The following is a 24,538-nucleotide window of genomic DNA, read 5'->3' as shown; positions in this document are numbered from 1 at the left end:
TTTTAAATTTTTTAGAAGCATTGAACGTAAAATAAAAATTAAGAGAAGAAAAGCTGCCTCAGGATTCAAATAGCTTTTACTATTTGGAAACCCATATAGTGACCTATCTAATGAAATTCCAAAATTTAGGTTTCAAAATATCATACATTACCCATATTATAATGCCACCTATATTTCAAAGTATTTAAATATTTAGAAAATTCTTTTGTACCTGCAATGAATACAAATAGGCACATCTTCATGTTCTTGGTATTTCCTCATTAAGCTTATCATGTCCAGAATAGAATCAAATGATGAGGGAACATCATGGTCTGGCCAGTTCACATAATGAAACTGATATAGCCTACGAGATTCCTTCAAGAATAACAGAAATACAGCCATTATGAAAATACACTTGCAAATTTTAAAGCATAGAGAAAAGCTGCAAATCTCACTTTACTGCCATTTCTAAGATATGTAATTCATATTTAGCACTTCCTTAAAAAAAATGATAGCCTACATTTATCACATATAAAGTATTGATCTAAGGGCTTCACAGGTAACAACTTACTTAATCCCCATGTAACACCATGGGGAAGGTATTGTTAATACTATTCTCATTTTATAGGTAAGGAAATTGAGACCGAATAACATGCACAGTGTTTCACAGCAAGTGACAGATATGGGATCTGAAAGCAGGCAGTCTTACTTCCTAAACCTACACTTTAACCATTATACTATGTATACTACTTAATTAATCTACAGTATTAAATGGATGAGCAATATACTATAAGCACTGTTTTAGAATCTATTGTAATCAGAAGACTAATAGACTATTTAAACCAAAAAGAAAATTAGAAATGAAGTTGTCCAAACCCAAACCTACTCAAATTATGGTGTGGGCTGCCACCCATCTCCCTACCCTTCCAAGGGATCTGTGAGTTTCACACTATTTTTATAATAATACTAAGGTGTTATTTGCCATTTTCATTCTCATTCTCTCATGAGTGTACAGCAGTCTTCTCAAGGCTATATGACTTAGGATGATGTCATCACTTGGAAAGGTAATGGAATGTCTGCTTGTATATTCATGCTTTTAAAAAACTTCTCAGTTTTAATTTCAAATATAGTAAATATTAAAAGATATAACCCACAGAAACAAGAGCTCTTTGGAATCTTCAACAATTTTTAAGAATGTAAGAGTCCTGACATCAGAATGTTTTGAGAATGGCTATTCTGGTGTTTAAAAGAAAGAGCACCGCTTGGAATTCAGGTAAAACTGTATTCAAATTCTACTTCTGCCATTAACTGAATAACTTCAGGTAAGCTACCTAACTTCTCAAAGATTCTTTATCTTCATCTATGGGCAACAGAGATAACAGTACCTACCACTATGAAGCTAGGAGGATTGAAATGCCTGATACAATACTGAAATTCAGTAAGGTATCTATCATTAATATTATAGATTAAAAAATAGCAACCAAATGATAATAATTGACTGAACTAAAGGGAAATGATTAGTCAGGTCAGGGGTTGCTAACAGTACTGGAACCATGTCTACTTATAAACAGGAAGGAGTTGTTAAGTATGCTTACAATGCACTGTTTGGGGAAGAATGATGAGCTTCATGGCCAAGCTTACTTATAGTGATTTAAAATTCAGAGAAATCAAGGAAGAATTGATAGGCATTCTCTAATGTCTATCAGATTTTTCTTTGATTCCTTCCTGGAGAAACTGTCATTTTATATAGCTCTGAAACTGAAGTCATGGGCCTCCAGTGAAAACAAGCTATATCTAAATGAAGACTTAGCGTTAATAGTGGCTTGTCTCTTTCTAAAAAATTGTAAACTAGTAAAAGTGGGTAATAATTATGTAAATAATACTAAAATCTGTTTACTGCAATAGAGGAAAAATATTTGCAGCACAGAAACCAACTATTCCAAATACAGTAAATTTAATTTAGGGAAAGTTGTTCTAAGTAAGTAATTATATTAATTTTAATTGATGAAACATAAGGCTCAAAATGTAACTAATGTAAAGGTTAAATATATAACTAAAAAAAATCAACAAACCTCCTTAACTATGTAAGGTAAGATAGTTAACTATTTATATTATCCTCTCTTTAAAAACTATCCTTAGAAACTGTCTCTAAATGGAAAATACTTACATTTTGAAATTCAAGTAAGAGTGTCCTAATGAAGTAGTCTGTTCTTGCTTGTTCAGCTTCCTAAGTAAAGGGAAACAATTGGGAGTCAGTAGAACATTAAAACAAAAACATACACACCAAAACAAACAATAACCTCATATTTAAAGTCCACAATATGAAATTAATCTTTAAAATTCCAGGTATGCCTGATAATTATAAAAACAACAATTCTAGAAGTCATCAATTTGTTTATCTAGGTTTTATTTATTTATTTATTTATAAACAGAAGTGTCTGTTAACCAATTACTTAGCTAGGAGTCTATCATCCAACAAAATATTTGCAAAGTGACAACCATCCCCAGAATCATGTAACAGAAATAACACCTACAAACAAAATGTCACTCCTTAGTACCTACAAACATCTTCAACCATTTTATCTTTCCATTAAGCTTGATTTTCTCTACCTAACACTCAACTCTGAATTAACTGGATGCCAAATGTGGAAGGAAAAGGATGCACTCACAAAATCCCAAATTATTATTTTGGTTGATGACAACATCATCACTTTAAAAGTCTCTTACTATCATTCGTCAATATATTAGAAAGCTAACTATTCTTTTTGCCTTTTTAATTAAAACTACAGACAGGGTAGGACAGCGATTGTCAAGAACAACAGGGTATGCTGCTTTATTAATTTTAAAAAATTCAATATTATTCCTGCTTTAATTTTTTAAACCATAGTAATTTATTTTGAACTTTTCAAATAACATTGCAGGGGGACTTCCCTGGTGGTCCGATGGGTAAGACTCCACGCCCCCAATGCAGGGGGCCCGGGTTCGATCCCTGGTCAGGGAACTAGATCCCACATGCATGCTGCAACTAAGAAGTCTGCATGCCACAACTAAGAAGCCTGCATGATGCAATGAAGGTCCCACGTGCCTCAACTAAGACCCGGCACAGCCAGAATAAATAAATATATATTTTTTTTAAATAACATTAAGAGGAAAGTATGTTTTTATTTTCATCATAACAGAGTACAAATGAAAATACTGGTCCAAGACTTAACCTTTTCCCACCTATAAAAGGTGAGATAAATACTTTTGACTTTGTGGGCCATAAAGTCTCTGTCTATTTTATGTTGCTGTTGTGATAGGCAAATATATAAATTAATGGGTGTGGTTGTACTCCAATAAAACTTCACCCACAAAACAGGCAATGAGCTAGACTGACCCATGGACAGTGTGCTGCTATCTAAGTGGTTACACGCAGCAACATGCTACTGAGCTCCAGCCTGCCCATTCCCCACTGTTCACCAACACTTTACCCTCCTTCTCATCCCCAAACCAAGAGAGCTCCTGATACTGTCCTGTCTCAGTCTCAAACACTCTGATTGCCAAATATAGTCAAGTCACGTACTACGGTTATTTTCACTACCTTGCTTTCTACTTATAAATTTGATTTTTTGTTTGCAACAGTGATAACGAATCCTGAGTTGTCTGAAACAATCACATGCATACAAATTACTTTCCATTTTGAAATTTTGAAAGAAAAATTTTGCTTCTTCAGCATGGATTAATTCCATCATTGACAAATCAAACCAGCTGTTACGAATCAAATCAAACATCTTATCAAGAGGACTTTTTAAAATTACCTTTTAGTGCAACTGAAAAACCAACCCAGAAAGTCAATTCATCTTTTCCAAATTATAAACTATTTCTTACTTTTCTCTATTCATTATTATAAGCTGTTTACTATTTCTGATCCCCGGCTGTTAAAAAATTTTAAGTTGTTTTGTTGTTGACTATTAATCACTATATGTGGTCACTTGAACTGTGGCATTCATTACAATTATCTTATTACATTTAAATTTACAAATGTTCAACACAACCATGCTGCACAGAACTAGGTTTCCTGGACTGTCCAGGGACTTAATATTGTAGAATACTTTCTGAACTGGTGAGCGGGTAGTGTTCCCTCACAGGAGTACAATATGGTTATGTAATGGTTTTTATTCATTCCAAACAATATGAAATGCAGTAGGATTTTTAAATTTTTTAAATTTAATCCATAAACAGTTAATTCTAACCAGGACTTTAGAGTATTGACTACACTTTAAATCCAGGCCATTTAACTAGGAGTTACAGTTAACATTACAAAAATCACACTGTATTTATAAAGGAGACTGTGTAAAACAGTCTGAATCCTTTTCTACATAAACCTAGAAAGCACTAAATTTCTGGTAGCATCAGAGGAATTCATAAGTCCTAAGTACAAATAAGTCATAAAATTAAGGACTTCTTGAATTCACCAATGACGAGTAAAATCATAGAAATTATATTTCATTTAACCATGGAAAACAAAGTCAAAAACAAGCAATTATGAGATGGGTAATGTCATGGTTAATTTTATGTGTCAACCTGGCTGGGCCATGGTGTGCTCAGATACTTGGTCATACGTTATTCTTGGTGTTTCTGTGAGGGAGTTTTGGGGTGAGATTAACATTTAAATCCGTGGACTTTGAGTAGTGCAGACTGCTCTCTCTAAGGTGGCTAGCCCTCATCCAATCAGTTAAGGCTTGAATAGAAAAAAAAGACCAGCCTCCTCCAAGTCAGAGAATTCTCCAGGAGACTGCTTTCATCTGTAACATTAGCTCTTCTTGGTTCTACAGCAGACCGACTTTGGACTGGAGCTGAACATCAGTTTGCCTGGGTCTCAGCCTGCCCACCTTCAGATTAGAACTATTTTATCAGCTCTTGGTCTCCAGGCTACTGCTCTTCAGCGTGAAACTGAAGCATCAGCTCCTCGTGGGTCTCCAGCTTGCCCACCCTCCCCTACAGATTTTGTACTTGCCAGCCTCCATAATCATGTGAGCCAATTCCTTATGATAAACCTCTTTCTCTCTATATATAAACATCCTACTGCTTCTGTTTCTCTGGAAAACCGTGACTAATATAGGGAAGTTATTTAATTTTCATGTATGTTTAATCATCGTATTTTGAGTTGAGTAAATAAGACAGTATATTTCTTTCAAGTGATTAAAAAAGACACCTTCATGTGTAACCCAAAGCAAATTGTTGGTTCTATTCTAAAGCTTATATTTTACTTCTTTTTTGTTGTTCCTTCACTGTTTTTGTTTTTTAATTCATTTTCTCAGATTTGTGATGTTAGTTTTAGAACTTGAATTTAATTCACTTCCATAGCTCATCAAATAGGTATATATTTTAAGTTTCATATCAAGTTTTCTGCCATAAAAGATCAATCTCTACTTTCAGGACGGAAGTTCTCAAACCCATCTTTGTACATAATTATAACAATTCTGGGGAGAATAACATAGATATGAAAGATTAACATAATAAACTATACTTCAGTCATCAAGGATCTTTCTTAATTGTTGAATTTGAAACTAATACTTTATAACACTTTTCAAATAGATCACTCAAAGCAGTTATTCGTTTATTCTTAGATACGTAACACTTATTATCAACTTACATACAAAGACTAACACAGAATTAACAAAATAAGGTACAAGGAAATTATAAGTTTATGAAAAGTCATTCTCAAAGCTTCTTAATTTAAAAGCAGTATAAAAACAAACATTATTATTAATGTTTGTTTATTAAGTGTAGATTTACATTAAAACACTGAAGGCTTGGCTTATATAAAACCAGGTTCATACCATGTTATAATTTATCAGTCGAACATACTCATTACCTGATTAAATAATGTATATAAAAATAGGTACTTACACAAGAAATTTTAAATGGTGCAAATGTTATAGGGTCTTCTCCATACAAAGGCCAATAGCGCTCACATTTTTTCTGTTTTCCAAAAAACAGTTAGTTAATAATTGATCATTTGTTTTACTTGAACTTTAACAAATATTTTGTGTTCAGGTTGTTCTTCCTTCCCAGAAAACAGAAAAACTGCCATCAATAGGCAAGGAGCTAGGAGCTCTCAGACTTACCCAACTAACCATAAAGGTGGGCTACCATGACCTCTCCAAAATTAGTCATAAGAACCTTATTAACATAAGTGTATAAACTGTTCATTGCTACCGGCTTGGTATATAGAGTAGACTCCAAAGATCCTCCTCTAGAAAAGAAAAATTGCTTAAAAAAAAGTGCCTGGCACAAGGAGGTCCATTCAGTATAAAAAGTTGCCAGGCAAGTTTTAATGCTTGTAAAATGACAAGCTCTATAATAACTGGCTGAATTCTTGTTAAGTGTAAAATCTGTGGCATCATGGAAAGAGCACTCCACTTGGTATCCGAAGAATTTTGCAAGTAGCAATTTTACTGTTTGGTTGACCTTTAGTTCCTTTACCTGTAAAAATGGGAATAATAATCCTTATCTTATATGATTGCTTCAAGTACTAAATAAGAGTTTATTTCAAATGTTCCACTGGTGGAACGCTATACAAGAATAATGTATTATTTAAACTATCCACTTTTGAGATTCTAGGAAGTGTAATCGAACAGTCCCCTTTTACTTTCCCATTTTAAACAGGTATAGAAATAGTAGAATATTCAATTTTCACTGGTTTCTAATATCAAGCCCAATCATTTTAGAAACTTAGGTAAGTGAATGAAAGCCTAACTTTACAGAAGATCCAGTGATTCTGATGCAAGAAATGATGCAATTTTACCAAGACCCAATAAAATGAAACCCTTTAAATGACAATTTAGCTTAAAATAAACCTTGGGCATGGGAAATACATCAGTTCTTACTAAATTCTCATAGTTCCATATATAGTAAGTGGAATTGTTACCTATAGGCTAGAATTAACTGTAAGCTGACAATACTGCTCTCAGGGCAACAAAGTAGAACTGCCAGGCTAGAATTAACTGTAAGCTGACAATACTGCTCTGAGGGCAACAAAGTAGAACTGCCTAGTATGTCAGTTTAGCTTAGAGTAAATACTATTAATATTTTAGAAGCCTTAAAGCCACAAACTTCATTTCCCAGTAAAAGTTTATAGAAAATGATAAAATTAAATTATATTGAAGGGTTTTTTTTTCTTGTTGTTTTGCCTAGTAATCTTTTAACATCTTGAAACAGAAAACAAATTTATAGAAGATTAACTTAGTAAGAATGAAAGCTTGTGACTAACATGCCCCTCATTCAGACGAGCAATAACTGAGTAATGATTGTATTGGTATTTATATTTCAGGTATGAACTAATTACAATTGATACCAAAAATAATGTGTTAAACATCACATATACATAATCTATAATAATTTATCATTCGTTTCAGAGATGAGGAAGCTGAAGCTCAGAGGGGACAGTTCAATGTACCATGCTCCAAATGCAAGTAAAGTGTAGGTCTGTTTGATTTTATTACCTGTGTTCTTTCCATTAGGTCACATTCTAAGTCAAAGTCAAGGTTATCAAATAAATTCATAGCCCTAACTGACAAAACAACAAAACTGACTACTAACAAAACACTATGAATCAAAAAAACATTAGCTTCAAAATTTTCAGCATGCAATACAACTTAATTTTTCAAGTATTATTACTGATATACAGTGTGAGCCTGTTAATAGAATGAAGAGAAACAAAGCCTAAATCTTAAAAGTAACTGTAAAAAATTTAGGAAGGTGAAATTTAAATTTCCTAACACCACTGATTAATAGTAATGGTACCAAAGTACATACTGACAATACTTAAACAGATAACAATTACTTAACAGTTTGTACTGTAATTACAATTACTTAATTACTTTCTCAGTTTGTTTATTTTCTAATCTTAGACTGTTCACTTTCTGTCCAATATTGCTAATACTTCCACTATTTGTAAATGATATGGTTGAGCAGAATGACAAAAATTACTAGTAAAAATAAAGTTTTCCAATGATTTATACATCGTAACATCTCACATAACTGAAAGATGTATTATCTTGTTTTATGCAACATATCCTTTACTGAAAATTTTCATAATAAGTTTTACAACTTAAAAATGACTTTTTACTTTAACTAATGAACTCCCTTTGTATAAGGAGACTTCAAATCATCACATAATTTGTTTGATTTGTTTCTCACATTTATAGAAACCCACACTTAAAAATGAAGACTTAAGAATTGATGCTGCAGGAGATCACAATAGTTTTGAAACTAATTTCACATGGACAGAGTTTCTACCAATTTTAAAAATTTCAGATTAAGGAATTTTCTTCTCTTTGGAGATAACATTACAAAAATGTAGTGGTACTGGCAGACAGAAATTAGAATATTCAAGCTGTAAATTGATGAAAATTAATCAGAATTACTGAATTCATTTTTATTGCTCAATTTTATTCAATCCATAAAAAGTGTTCTACTTACACCACCATTAAATATTTGAAGACTACTAAGTAACAGTACAAAATCTATTAAATGTATTTATAAAATATAAAAGTTTATGTGCTTGGGGATTATTTGGCTCCTTTTGATGAAATAAAAGCAACTGCAGAACACAAAAAAAGAAAAGAAGTAACTATTTTAAAAACTAGGGCTAAGAGTATAATAAAAGACCAGGAATATATATCCCTGGAAATGAAGTAATAAAAAGAATACTCCACAATTATTTTAAGTGTCAATATTTATACATACCCTTCCCATCTCAAATTCACGACAGGCCATTACAATGATCTAAAAAGAAGTGGGGGTGGGATGAGATAAAGAATATATCAGTTAAACACAATTTTGTTTTTTCAATAAAATATACATTTCAAGAATTATTTTTTATTCTGAGCAAAAGTATGCCTGGCCTGTCAGAAAAAGAAAAGTAAGTTTAATATTAAAGTATGAGTTAAAGAAATGATCAAAATCATTCCTTCGAAGTAAAGGGCTAACTAACTAAATATCAACAAATTAAATTGGCTTCAAATAACATGATATATTTGATTTGAATTAAATTTTTTGAAGCTTATAGACTTATTTCTGTCTTTTGAAATAATATTAAAATAACGCAGTCAGGATATTTACCCAATAAAATAGCAATACTTTATATACATTTAATAAAATTATCAAGGTTGAAGGTATTTAACTATCTTTGATCATAAAGGTTATTATATTTGCTTACCCATCCCAATATTTTATAATGTAATATTTCAAACATACAGCAAAGTTGAAATAATTTTACAGTAAAATCTGTATAGGCACCATTTATTCTCTACCATTAACATTTCACAATAATTGTTTTTATCACATAGCTCTCCCTCCACTCATATATCAGTCTATCTTATTTGGTAGTTGTCTTACTAGTACTGACATAGGACAAGATTCAAAGTATTATCACACCCTATTTTGAAATATTTCGACAAGTTTGTCAAAATTTAATGAGAAATCCTAGCCATCAGTTGCTGTCTTTTTAATAAACATTAGCTGTAATTAACATATCATTATGGCTCAAAAGTCATGTCATTACATGTAATACTTACTACAACATTGTACTCCCATATCATCCTCCAAAAATCTATTACTGTATTTGCTAAAGGTCCTTGGGTTGCCACATATGCTTTTGGCCCATAAACACCCTAAAAGGGTTAAAAGCAAATTTCATATTTATTATGATTGACAAAAATATTTCCTTACCTAAATTTTAAGTTTTCAAATTTTATTAGTAATACTGCTGTTTTCGCCTAAACCATTCCCAAATAATTTTTCTTTAATAGTACATAAAAGCATGGCAAAATATATTTCACTTCAGCTTCTGATGAAATGTTACTACTTCTGTGTAATTATTAGACATGGTGCACAGAATTCATAATTAAACCTCCTTGTGCTAATTTTAAAATTATTAGTTACCTAGGAATTAAAAACAAAAGCCTTAGTACCTAGGCAACAAAGCTAACTCTAGCAGAAACATAAAAGCATGCATCAATTCTAAAAGATAATACTGGAACTAGCTAACTTCTTTCTTACCTAGGTTCTTCCATAACTGCCTTCAGTTACTTATTCAACTTAAAAGTTTTTTAAGCACCTACTATGTATACTCTAATAGTAAACCCAAGAATATATCAAACAAAATAGTGGACTAAAATACTAAACCAGCACATAATTGAATCATACAGTGAGTCAGTGTTATTAAGTGCAATTAAAAACTAGAACTTTTAACAGATGTCCTTATAAAAGAACATAAACATCAATAATATCTGAATGAACGAACTACCTACATGTTAATTTTTGTTTAACCTATTCGTTTTGGATTTTGCTATAACTGTAGTAAAACTGACTTCTTAGTAAAAACAGTTTTTATTTGAAACCATGACTGTTCAATGTTGACATAGATATTAATTTTACCATATAACTCTTTACCACCTTATCATTTTTCTCAATAAGATATTATATTAAGATATGTATAGGGGCTTCCCTGGTGGCGCAGTGGCTAAGAATCTGCCTGCCAGTGCAGGGGACACGGGTTCGAGCCCTGGTCCAGGAAGATTCCACACGCCGTGGAACAACTAAGCCAGTGTGCCACTACTACTGAGCCTGCGCTCTAGAGCCCGCGAGCCACAACTACTGAACCTGCATGCCACAACTACTGAAGCCCGAGTGCCTAGAGCCCAGGCTCCACAACAAGAGAAGCCACCATAATGAGAAGCCCGTGCATCGCAATGAAGAGTAGCCCCCGCTCACCACAACTAGAGAAAGCCCGCACAGCAACAAAGACCCAACACAGCCAAAAATAAATAAATTAATTTTTTAATTAAAAAAAAGAAAAAGAACCTTAAAAAAATGTATAGATACCATATATAAAATAATTGAAATTATACTGCCATATAACTAGAAAGATTCAAAAGCACAGAATAACAGAACAAAACAGTCTTTTATTTACTCAAGTAGCAGTTTGAATCTCTCTCTCTGCTGATAAATATGTAAAACACTTGACTGCTTTTGATCAGAGTATCCAAAAAAGGTTATCTATAAAGACTATTTAATCTTGCATTTCAGCTGTCACTTGAAACATAGTGACAATTGCCAAAAGTTTTTAATCTAAGTTTATATTCTGTAATTTTAAATCAGTATTACCCAGTAATTCCAGCCCTGGTAATTTATTCTAAGAAATTATTCAAAAGAATAACGATGTTCAGGGCTTCCCTGGTGGTAGAGTGGTTAAGAATCCGCCTGCCTAATGCAAGGGACACAGGTTCGAGCCCTGGTCCAGGAAGATCCCACATGCCATGGAGCAACTAAGCCCATGTACCACAACTACTGAGCCTGCGCTCTAGAGCCCGCACGCCACAACTACTGAGCCTGCATGCCCAGAGCCTATGCTCCACAACAAGAGAACCCACCACAATGAGAAGCCCATGTACCGCAACACAGAGTAGCCGCAACTAGAGAAAACCCGTGGGCAACAATGAAGACCCAACACAGCCAAAAATAAGTAAATAAAATAAATAAATTTTTAAAAAATAACTTAAAAAAAAAAAGAAAAACAATGTTCACTGCAATATTACCATCGAGAAAAACTGGAAACGACCTATACGGTTCAACAACAGAAATGACCACGTACATTTGTGTACCTAAACTCAAGGGGACAAACGAGAAGACTTAGCAATCAGTAAGGTGTTTATAAGTCTTCAATGTAAAAGAAGAAACAAAAATAGAAAAACTTTATCTCCACTGTCATAAAACCAAGCAAAACTCTTTATGAATAAGGAAGCTAGAAGGAAAGCCCATAAAAATACGTCATGGCTGTGCTTTTATTTTTACTTCTTTTATTGTTGGTATCATGTTAGGCAACTTTAAAATTTTTAATAAAATTAGTATGTAGGAAGACATTAAATATGGCAGAGTTGATACTTAAAGTTAATACATACCTTAATAAAATTTGCATTGATATAGTCTGAATCTTGAGAAGGAGTCTTTAAAGTCAACTTAACTCGGCTGTGATCAACTACAAGAAAAAAAAAAGGATTTCATAAATTATGTCCCATTGGCAAACAGGGTTTTTTTTTCTAACAAACCATAAACAAGATTAAATAAATAACTAAAATCATTTATTTTAAAAAACAATGAATGGGACTTCCCTGGTGGCACAGTGGTTAAGAATCCGCCTGCCAATGCAGGGGGCACAGGTTCAAGCCCTGGTCCAGGAAGATCCCATGTGCTGCAGAGCAACGAAGCCCATGCGCCACAACTACTGAGCCTACGCTCTAGAGCCCACAAACCACAACTACTGAGCCCGTGCGCCACAACTACTGAAGCTCATGCGCCTAGAGCCTGTGCTCCGCAAGAGAAGCCTCGGCAATGAGAAGCCAGTGCTCCGCAACAAGAGAAGCCTCGGCAATGAGAAGCCAGTGCACCGCAACGAAGAGGAGCCCTGGCTCACCACAACTAGAGAAAGCCCGTGCGCAGCAACAAAGACACAACGCGGCCAAAAATTAATTAATTAATTAAAAAAAAAAAAAACAATGAATGAAAATTGACTCTAGGTACCAGCAGGCTAATTTCTAACATCATATTGACAGGAAGTCTGATTGTAAAGCTGTGTTTTAAAGTTGGAATCAGAATAAATCTCAGGAGCTCTTTTAAGATACAAATTCCTGGGCATTGTCCTAGATTTACTATACAAGAGTCTGAGGTTTAAGTGTCTACAGTTTTTAGCAAGCATACTAGGTGATGAACACTAACCATTTATACACAAATACATTTGCCAAAGTTCTTGTAAGGAAATCTAACTTTCATATTTCACAAGAAATTAGGAAAATTAAGTAAACTGTGACAAATAAATGAATTAAGATGATGTATGAAAAGTGCTCAATACTGCACTTCACCAATGATACTTATTATTAGGTAATGTCCACTATGGTAAAAAAAATCTTTACAAGAAGGTCTCAAAATATAAATTTTATTAATTTTATAAAATTATGTAGTTTTATTTTTAAAATAAAGGTAATATCAATATGATTTTTAAAAATTAGATCTTAAAGAAAGATACAAGATGAGACTTCCCTGGTGGTCCAGTGGTTAAGAATCCATGCTCCCAATGCAGGGGGCCCAGGTTTGATCCCTGGTCAGGGAACTAGATCCCACATGCCGCAACTAAGAGCCCGCATGCCGCAACTAAAGATCCCGTGTGCCGCAACTAAGACCTGGCGCAGCCAAATAAATAAATAAATAATATTTAAAAAAAAAAAAGATACAAAATGAAAAGTGAACTGCCCCTGTCCTTGAATTCCAGGGCTCTCTCTTTTCCAAAAGAGACACTATTAAAGTTCCTTTTTCATTCCAAAATTTTTATACATATACCTATATACTTTGAAAAAGCAGACAAATACAATCATACTAAACATGTTCTGAACCTTGTTACTTTTCAGTTAGCAATATATCCTAGAACTCTTCCCAGAGCCAAAAACAGATCGCCTTACTCTTTTTTAATGTTATATGGACGTTTCATTATTTATTTAACGAGCTACACTACTGATGGGCCATTTTTTCTTACTAGACACACTACTACAATGAACACTGCAGTACTTGTATCTGTTACCGGCAGTACCAGAGGGTAATAAGTTCCTAACAGAGGAATTGCTACTTGCCTTCTAAAAGGTATATACCAACTTATGCAAGTGTTATTAGTAAGAGTAACTAACTGGGTGTTATCATATATTTTAATAGTTGACAATCTAAAAAATAAGACATCAGACTTGCATTTCTTAAATTATGCAAATGGTTGCATATTTTCATATAGTTGTTTGTATTTCTTTTACCAAAGCTGCTTGTTTATACCCTTTGAACATTATCCCCATGTCTATGTTTTCCTACTGATTTATATGAAATCTTTGTAAAGAGAGAAAAATCAGCCCTTGGTCATAGGTAGTGCAGATAGATTTTTTAAAACTTTTCATTTAGAACTAATTTTAGATTTACAGAAAAGTTGCAAAAATAGTACAGAGAATTCTCATACATCCCTCACTCATCTTCCCTTAATGTTAACATCTTACATAACCATAGCACAGTTATCAAAATGAGAAAACTAACATTGTTACAAAACTATTAATTAAACAACAGACTGTATAAAAATTTTACCAGTTAAAAAAAAGTATCTTTTTTCTTTCCAGGATCCCACAATACACTTTGTTATTATTTCTCCTAAGTCTCTTCCAATCTATAAAAGTTCCTTTGACTGATATTTTTCTTATGATTGGAATGAGGTCATGCATTTTGTCCAGGACAGCAGAAAATAATCATGTGTCCTCAGTGAGAAGACACACCACGGGGTTCATGATGTCAATATGTCATATTACTTGTGAGGTTAACCTTGGTCTTGGTTAATTTGGTGTCAACTGGTGTCTCCACTGTAAAGTTACTATCTTTCCCTTTGTAGTAAATAAATATTTGGGGACATACTTTGAGGCTATGAAACCCCAAAGTAGTAGGATTATCTAAGATTCATGGTCTCCAGATTAGAAAGGGCCATAACATGTAACATGCCACTATCATTTTGGTCCTTTCTAAACCAGGGACAATGACTATTAAAGGCAATTAAAATACAAAAAGACATACAGAAATGGTAACAGATACAAATAAACTTCTTAGCAAACTTTTTAAAAGGAAAACTAATGAACAACTAATTTATTTGCCAATGACCCGAATTTTATACATTAGTACAAAGGCCCAGTTCTGCTGATTTCATTTATTTATTTTTGGTGAAATTTTCTTTGGAAATTTGTAGGAAGAGATATATAAGAAAGACACAGTAGCTTCCAATTAAAATTATGTATCTCCTTACCATGTTTCCAGGAAAGAGAATGTTTACATGTTTATCAATGCTTTGTTTATTTCATTCCATCCTACATGTCTTTTTTAAAGGCCATTTGGGATAAGAAATATACATATAAAAAATCCTACGCTTTGGGTAAATGACAATAGAATAATTCAGTAGTTAGGACAATGACAGGTAAGTAACTATACGAAGCTTCCTCTCAACCATGTTTGCCAGCAATGATGGGTCCCACCTAATTACCCTTATTCATGTGGCATGTTATCCTCTATTCAAAGTATCTCAAACCAGAGACTTTGTACAATAGTTGGTTTACCACTGGATCCTTAGTAAATGTTTTGGGGATTGTGAATCCAAATGAGAACAGTGGCTCCCAAATGACAGTCAAGACTTCTGCCAAGCTGCTTGCTACATGCAAGCTGGGAATTTTTTTTTATTTTCTGTGATGGAAAATTTTACGCATATACAAAAATATGATAGTATAATGAATCCCCATCTATCCATTACCCAACTTCAATAATTAGCAGTATTTTGCCAATCTTATTTCACCTATGGCTAATCATACAGCAGCTGGGGACTGGGAAAAGCAAATTAAAATGCAAGATTTCCGAGTCGCATATTCTGCAGTAAGTTTGATTCAGTCAGTTCAAGATGGGGCACAGAAATGGCTTTTTAAAAAAATGAAATAATGCCCTTTGCATGCAGCAACGTGGATGGACCTAGAGATTCTCATAAGAAGTAAAGTCAGTCAGAAAGAGAAAGACAAATACCATATGATATCACTTATATGTGGAACCTAAAATACGATACAAATGAACATATCTATGAAACAGAAACAAACAGACTCATAGACATAGGTAACAGACTTGTGGTTGCCAAGGGGGAGGGTGGCAGGGGGACAGAAGGATTGGGAGTTTGGGATTAGCAGATGCCAACTATTACATATAGGATGGATAAACAAGATCCTACTGTATAGAACAGGAAACTGTATTCAGTATCCTGTGATAAGCCATAATGGAAAGGAATATGAAAAAGGATATGTAAGTATAACTGAATGACTTTGCTGTACAGCAAAAATTAACACAACATTGTAAATCAACTATGCTTCAATAAAAATTTTAAAAAAAGAAACAGCTTTTTTAAAAACTCTAAAGCACAGGCAAATTTTGTAGTCACTACTTCATACTATAGAATCATAGTATATATATATTTTCATAATTTTTAAAATTTTTACTTATTTATTATTTATTTATTAGGCTGCACTGGGTCTTTGTTGCGGCGCGGGCTTAACTGTGGTATGTGGGATCTTAGTTCCCCGACCTATTTATTTATTTATTTATTTATTTAGGCTGCGCTGGGTCTTTGTTGCCATGCGCTTGGTTGTGGTATGTGGGATCTTAGTTCTCCAACCAGGGTTCCCAGCAATTGAACCTGGGCCCCCGGCATTGGGAGCACGGAGTCTTAACCACTGGACTGCGAGGGAAGTCCCAATCATAGTACATTATTAAGAATTTAAAAATCAATATTATGCTGTGTATAACACATAATGCATATTTTAATATTCTTCATTGCTGCTGTTATTAAGCATAAACATGAACAGAAATAATTTAAAGAATATTAAAGAAATGAAAACAATCATTCTTCTCCATGGTTTTGCAGACTGCCTCTACAGTCTCCCAAGAGCCCAATTCCAAATAGATAAAACCAATATTCACTACACAAGAGGCTCTTTAAAGTAGCAACATTTTTTTTCTTCAACAAACATCAACACCTATTGCAACAACAAGAATATATATTGTCAACTCCAAGGAAACACACACCTATTGATAAATCCTAGGTCTGAGAAATAAAAGGATCTCCATAATTAATATTGGGATAGGCAGAACACCCTGATCCATCACTTCTAAAGGCTAGCCAACTCAGTTTTAGCCTTTTTCAACAGACAAATGCACAGGTCATCCTTGACACAAGAGTATCCAGAACTTTCTTAATTATAGGACTAGCCTCAGTGTTCTACCATAAAATAAACCAAATCTCCAAGATGGCTTGAGAAAAAACTAAGTGATCTCTGAATAGTGATGAAATTACTTTTAATGGATCAAAAGAAAGGATGTCTGCTCTTGCCACTTCAAGTTAACATTATACTAGAGGTTCTAGCCAGAGCAATAAGGCAAAAAAGACACTCAGATTGGAAAGGAAGTAGTAAAACGGTCATTAGTTGCAAATGACAAGATTCTGATATGTAAAAAGTCCTAGTTTTCACAAAAAAATACTAAACTAAATACTAAAATAAATGGAGGTCAGTGGATTAAAAAAAAAAAAAATCAACATGCAAAAGTAAATTGTATTTCTATATACTAGTAATAAAGAACTTGAAAGTACAATTAAAATAATTCCATTCACAATAGCATAAAGACTTTTTAAAAAGAAATACAGGACTTGTACACTGAAAACCATAAAACATTGCTGAGAGAAATAAAGATCTAAATAAATGGAGAGACATTCTATATATATATTTCACACCTTCTTTATCTGTTGATGGACACTTAGATTGGAAGAGTCAATATGGTTTAAGATGGCAATTCTCCCTAAATTGATCCACAGATTCATCACAACTCTTATCAAAATTCCAGTAGGATTTTTTGCAGAAATTGACAAGCTTATCTCACAATTTATATGGAAATACAAAGGACTCAGAAGAACCAAACCAATTTTTTTAAAATAAGAACACAAACTTAACACTTCTTGCTTTTAAAACTTACTATAAAGCTATAATGATCAAGACAGTGTGATACTGGCTGAAGAATAAGTCAACAAAATAGAATTAGGGGTCCAGAAATAAACCCTTCCATTTACAGTCAGATGATTTCCAACAAAGGAAAGAAGGCAATTCAATGGAGGAAGGATAATGTTCAACAAATAGTGCTGGAACAATGGCACATGCTCAAAGATTATTTTAGACCCTTACCTCACACCATATTAAAAATTAACTCAAGGGCTTCCCTGGTGGCGCAGTGGTTGAGAGTCCGCCTGCCGATGCAGGGGACACGGGTTCGTGCCCCGGTCCGGGGAGATCCCACGTGCCGCGGAGCGGCTGGGCCCGTGGGCCATGGCCGCTGAGCCTGCGTGTCCGGAGCCTGTGCTCCGCAACGGGAGAGGCCACAACAGTGAGAGGCCCGCGTACCGCAAAAAAAAAAAAAAAATTAACTCAAAATGAATTATAGACTTAAATGTAGGAGCTAAAACTATAATACTTCTAGGAATGAAATGAGAAAACATAAGAGAAAATCTTTGTGAGTTTGGATTAGGCAAAGAGTTCTTGGATTGAATATCAAAAACATGATCCATAAAACTGATAAACTGAACTTCATGAAAATTAAAAGCTTGCACACTTTAAAAAACACCATTAAGAAAAGACAAGCTATAAACTGGGGAAAAAATTTGCAAATTGTAATATCTGAAAAAATACTTGTATCTAGGGTATGTAAAAATCTTTTATAACTCAACTTTATAAAACTTTATAACTTTTATAAAAGTTATGAACTTTTATAACTTTTATAAAAAATCAATTTTAAAAAACTACAAATGATTTGAAGACACTGTTCACCAAAGACAGTATACAGTGGCTAACAGAACATGAAAAGATGCTCAACATCATTAGTCATTAGGAAAATGCAAATTGGAACCATAAGGAGATACCTCTATTCTTCTAGTGGATGTGTAAAGATACCTGTCAATAACTGTTAGACTGTCAATAACAAGTGTTAGCAAGGATGTAGAAAAACTAGAACCCTCATACACTGTGTAAAATGGTACACAGCTACTTTGAAAAACAATTTAACAGTCCCTTAAAATGTTAAACATAAGCTTCTGGGACTTCCCTGGAGGCGCAGTGGTTAAGACCCTGTGTTCCTAAAGCAGGGGGCCAGGGTTCGATCCCTGGTCAGGGAACTAGATCCCACATGCATGCCATAACTAAGGAGCCAGCGAGCTGCAACTAAGACCAAATAGACCCAGAGCAACCAAATAAAATTAATTAATTAATTTCAAAAAATAATTTAAAAAAATAAATATAAGCTTCCATAGACCCAGAAATTCAATTCCTAAGTATCTACCCAAGAAAAATAAAACCATATGTCCATACAAAGATTTACCTAGAAATGTTCATAGCAGCATTATTTATAATGTTCCTCAACTACTGAATGGATAAACAAAATGTGATAGCCATACAATGGAATACTAGTGAACAATTAAAAAGGAATGAACTACGTACTAATATATTATACAACATGGATGAATCTCAAAAACATGCTAAGTGCAAAAAGCCAGACACAAAAGACTACATATTGTATGATTACATTTATATGAGATTTCCAGGAAAGGAAAATCTAGAGATGGAAAGCAGATTAGTGGTTGCCTAGGGCTGAAGATTACAAACTGGCATAAGTAACCTTTTTGGCGTGAAGGAAATATTCTAAAACTGTATTGTGTTGATGACTGTACAACTCTATAAACTTTTTTTTAAAGATTGCTTTCCATTTATAGTTATTACAAAATATTGGCTATATTCCCCATGTTGTATAATACATCCTTGAGCATATCGTACACCAATAGTTTATCCTTCCCACCCCTGCCCCCATATTGCCACTCCCACTCCCCGTAGCCACTAGTTTGTTCACTGTATCTGTGAGCCTGCTTCTTTTCTGTTAGATTCACTAGTTTTCTGTATTTTTTTTAATTCTACATATAAGTGATATCATACAGTATTTGTCTTTGTCTGACTTATTTCACTTAGCATAACGCCCTCCAAGTCCATCCATGTCGCTGCAAATGGCAAAATTTCCTTCTTTTTCATAGTTCAGTAGTATTCCACTATATCTATATTTAAAATACCTCTTTATCCATTCATCTGTTGATGGACACTTAGGTTGCTTCTATATCTTGGCAATTATAAATAACGCTGCTATGAATATTGGGGTGCTTGTATCTCTTCAAATTAGTGTTTTTGTTTTTTGCGCAGAGAGGATGAGTCCAAAGTCATAGATAGCAAGTGACAGAACCAGGATATGAACTTGCAGAGTCAGAACTCTTCACCATTATACTATGCTGCCACTTTGTAAAACTTTTGCTACTACCAGCCACTCACAGATCCCACAGCTGAGAGTAAAGCTGAACAACAATAGAAAGATGAAGGATTAAGTTTATGCAAAGAAGACAGTAAGTGCTTCCGTGGTGGCACAGTGGTTGAGAGTCCGCCTGCCGATGCAGGGGACACGGGTTCGTGCCCCGGTCCGGGAGGATCCCATATGCCGTGGAGCGGCTGGGCCCGTGAGCCATGGCCACTGAGCCTGCGCGTCCGGAGCCTGTGCTCCGCAGCAGGAGAGGCCACAGCAGCGAGAGCCCCACGTACCAAAAAAAAAAAGAAGACAGTAAGAAAGAAAGGGAAGGAGACAAGAGAGAGAGGAGGCAATTTGAAAAAGGGATATTAAGGAAGAAGAAAATTTCAGAAATAGGGACTGGTCAATGACATCAAAATAGTTAACAGAAAATAAGCACTAAAAAAAGACGACCAAATATGGCAATTAAAGTCATTGGGAAATTTATCAAGGACATTTTAGAAGAAGAAGCTTTAGGAATGAATGACATTTTGTCAATTGTACCTCAGTAAAGCTAGGGAAAAAAGGATGAATGGAGAGTTGAGGGAATGGTGTCATGGAATCTATATATTTCAAGATACTTGAAGGAAAAGAGAAAGACTACTGGTAGCTTTAAAAGATAGCAGGTATGATATAAATTTTTACTTTATAAAATGGGGAACCTTATGTATGCATGCTTTTAGAGGTAAAGGTATTTTGCTAGAAAACTATGCTATTTAAGAATATAATTATGTTATCGTTAATTATGTTATCAGTCTTAGGCATGCCCTCAGAGATACCCTCAGAGATCATATTTAGACTACTGAGAACAGCAGACACACAGGCATGAATCATCTTATGGTTCATTTTTAATGCCTAATTAATCAATTAAGGTTCTTATTGTTAATAGACAATAGGTAAGAGTTAATATTTTTAGCATTTTACAAAATGTATTCAATTATACTTATTATGTCTGTATTATTTTATTTTAACAAAATAACTTCTTTGAACAGGAAGTCCACAAAAGGTATTTTTACTTGGATTTTTCAGAATTTAAAAGTGAGTATCAGAGTAATTGTGATGCTTAAAGAAAAATTAAACAATAAAACAACTACAACAACAAAACTATTATCAGAAGGAAAGGCAAGCACAATCACAAATTATTATCATTTATTTATTTAGAATAAAGCTAGTTTAGGCTATAAAACTGCTAATTAGCATTTCCATTTGTTCCATTAATGGCATTTCAAACTTACACGGCAGTATGTCCTTATATCTGTTCTTTTTAACATTTTCTTCTTTTTCTCCAGTGGCTGTAGGATAAATCTTTTCTGTTCTATACTTCGTTGACAATCTTCTTAGTCGCTTAAAATGAAAAAAAGAAAATTCAAGTTCAGAAAAACATTAGTATTTCAAAATTTTAATGAAAATTGTAATGATAAATAGCTCTTCATTGAATTTTGCTAACCGTGATTCCTCCCAACTCATTTTCTTGTTTTTGTAGTTTCACAATATCTCCCTACCCCTTTATAATTAACCCTAAGATTATTTCATTTTTAGCATAATTGCAAACATAAGATTAATACTCCAAACAGTAATAAAAAACAAAAAGGGGGGGACACTAGAATAAAAGTAATTTTATTTAAATAAATCATTAATACACTGAATCAGAATATTTAACTCAGGGTCTCAAAAAGCAAGTTTGAAAATCATGCCTAAAAGATTATGTACAAGTTTCTTTACTTCTTCTCCCAATAAACCTTGAGCACCCATGATGTGCAAGCGTCCTTCCAAGGCATAAGCTAATCATTACTTATAAGACACTGCAAAACAAAGTTCTTTGATATTGAATTGGAAATGTCTAACAAAGACCAATTCTGCTTATTCACTGCATTACAGAAGTGGTTTGTGAGTTAGTGACAAATTCTTACCACATATGGCGGTAGGGATGTTCTTTGGGCTGGAATATTTCTGCATGTCAGTAATACACTTCCTGCTTTCAGAAGCACTGAAAGTCAGCATTGTGAATTGTTTAAATTCACTACTCAACTACATTGCTGAAATTTAATTTCAAAGGAGCCTGCTTTCTTCCAGGCTTAAAGACATATTGAAGGCATTCTAGTTTATTCCACAAAATTATTAAATACAAATGAAAAAGAAATCTGGTAATGTTTTAACTTTTTCACCATTTTATTTTTGTTCCTCGTGATGCTAATAATTAAGCAACTAAGAATATTATGTCTATATTTTTTAAAAATCACAGATAGAACTTTAATTCAAGATCCTTAACTTATTCTTGTATTGACATAACACTTGAAATAATCTTAAAATAGACCCTTACACATAGAATAGTAAGCTTTCTGTTTTCTCTGAAAAACTACTGAACTTTATCATCACAATCTTAGAGATCTAAAGCAGGAATATTCATTTTTAAGATAAAAAGACTTAACTAGAATCTTGTTCTGCACTGGCACAATGCCAAAGCAAAATTCTCCACATTTATGATGTTATTTCCTGTAGTAATAAAGTTCTCAAAGAATGTAGGTGTACTGGGGGTAAAAATTGTATTTAAAAAGTAAATGTGCTGTTCGTGAGGGTGTGGGAAAACCAGAACTTTGATGTAATACTGGTAGAAAAGAACATCAGCACAACCCCTAAGGAGGGTAATTTGTCAACTACAAATACACATAACCCTTTAACCTAGGAACTGCACCTCTACAAATTTGTTCTCTAGGTAAATGGCACACACTCATGAAATAATGTACACACACAGTTATTTATTGCAGAATTGTTTATAACAGCAAAAGACTGCAAAAATTGGAAAAGACTATTAATAGAGGACTGGCTAAAAAGATGTTTCATTTATACAATCAAATATGACATATGTTGAAAACAAATGAGGAAGCTCTTGATATACTGTGATATGGAAAGATCTCAAAAATATATATTAAGTGTAAAAAAGCAGAGAACACAATAGTGTATATATAACTATTGGTGTTAAAAAGAAAAAAATACATTTGTATGTGCTTGTACATGTGCATAAAACATCTCCAAAACTATTAACAAAAGTTGTTGTCTATGGGGAAGAGAATGAGTTGCTGTAGGAAATGGATGGGAAGGAAACATTACTACACGTCCTTTCATACTTTTTGGATTACAAGAATGCATTACCTATTCAAAAATAAAATGTTAAAAAAAAGTAAAAGAAAAGATTATTCATAATTTCATTATTCCACATTAACAAAGATCTTCCCAGTTATTAACATATATATCTCACATATTTAATCAGAATTTTTGCGTTTTCTCTGCTCAAAGATTTTCATTTTTAAATACAGTACCTTAATGTATTACAAAATATTCTATGTGAATGTGACTAACAGAAGGATATCAATCCAAACAGTTGCGGAAACACAGGGGGAAAGGGATATAACTTAGGTAACTGTCACTGAAAAAAAAAACACACACACATACACACATATAAAAAAACTACAAAGCAAAGGGAAGAGGGGATGAATTTAATTATAAAATGTAAATGCACTTCTGGAATACCTGCTGCAATCACTCCAAGCATTTCTTCTTTTACAAGATAAATTATGTTATTGAGAAATGTGCAAAACAAAGTTTTTATAGAAAATGACTTCTCATTACTCATATAATGAAACTTAAGAACACTTCTGTGTAAAAATAAATATCTAATTTGAGTTTGAATTTTTATACATTCAGTTTTCTTAAAGACTAGCACAGCATGGAATGCCTTCTACTGTCACGGTTCCAATGAAGAATGTTCTATTAAAATAAGTCTACATAAGTAGTGTACTTAGAAATTTTCATACCCCTTAGAGATACTAATCTTTGATGTAGTATAAATAAAACAACGGTGGCCTATTAAACATAAAAACTGTTTCGTACTTTTAAAAAAATTGGCATCAAAAAAATTCTACCCAACTGTATTAAAAAGATATCCTCAAACAGGAACTTGTTTCCTAACAAAAAGATCAGCTTTATAGTTAGTTGCTTGAATTAAAATTCTTGATCTGACACTCTCTGGCTATAAGACAATGAATTAATTTAACCTGTGTCTCATCCTCTGTGATCTGAGGATAATACCTACTACTCTCACCAAAAAGCCTGGCATGAAAAAATGGGCTCAATAAATGTTAACTATTACTATTGAGTAATTACTGAAACTCTTTAAATGTTATTTGCTACTACAGATTTCTTTCTTTAAATAAAACCTTTCTTAGATCAGAGATCAAAAGGAGTCACATATTCTAGGCCAATTTGTTTGCTTGGGAGTGTTGAGTATTTTAAAGCATGCTTCATTCATATTGTCAAATTTGCGCATGCTTCAGAATCACCTGGAGGGCTTGTTAAAAGGATTGCAGAGCCCCACCCTCAGAGTTTCTGATTCGGTAGGTCTGGGATGCAGCCTGGGAATTTGTATTTAATGAGTTTCCAGGTGATGCTGCGGCTGCTGTCTGGGATCTGTGCGTAAGAACCGCTGGTATAAGGTATGTTCAAGAGGAAGGAGTATCGTGATCGACTGCATGGGGGGAATGGATGTTGATTTTCA

General features: G+C 33.6%; 1 protein-coding gene across 4 annotated transcripts in view; it reads right to left on the bottom strand.

The window, feature by feature from the left end:
- Positions 1-24,538, bottom strand: part of PTPN12 (protein tyrosine phosphatase non-receptor type 12) — a 93,378-nt gene that overhangs the window by 40,115 nt on the left and 28,725 nt on the right. For 2 of the 4 annotated variants that reach the window (XM_007450085.1, XM_007450086.1), the window contains exons 2-8: positions 21,222-21,330; positions 11,928-12,004; positions 9,543-9,638; positions 8,713-8,751; positions 5,872-5,943; positions 2,147-2,206; positions 212-354 (exon numbers count right to left, since the gene is read on the bottom strand). In XM_007450085.1, coding sequence (XP_007450147.1) covers positions 212-354; positions 2,147-2,206; positions 5,872-5,943; positions 8,713-8,751; positions 9,543-9,638; positions 11,928-12,004; positions 21,222-21,330 — 596 coding nt within the window. Of the gene's footprint in view, positions 1-211; positions 355-2,146; positions 2,207-5,871; positions 5,944-8,712; positions 8,752-9,542; positions 9,639-11,927; positions 12,005-21,221; positions 21,332-24,538 lie in introns of those variants that run through there. The other 2 variants (XM_007450087.1, XM_007450088.1) reach the window with 2 other exon arrangements.

Source organism: Lipotes vexillifer, unplaced genomic scaffold, assembly GCF_000442215.2.
Source record: "Lipotes vexillifer unplaced genomic scaffold, Lipotes_vexillifer_v1.1 scaffold712, whole genome shotgun sequence".
Classification (NCBI taxonomy): Eukaryota; Metazoa; Chordata; class Mammalia; order Artiodactyla; family Lipotidae; genus Lipotes; species Lipotes vexillifer.
The sequence above is the reverse complement of the archived record's forward strand: the minus strand, read 5'-3'. Positions and strand labels throughout refer to the sequence as shown.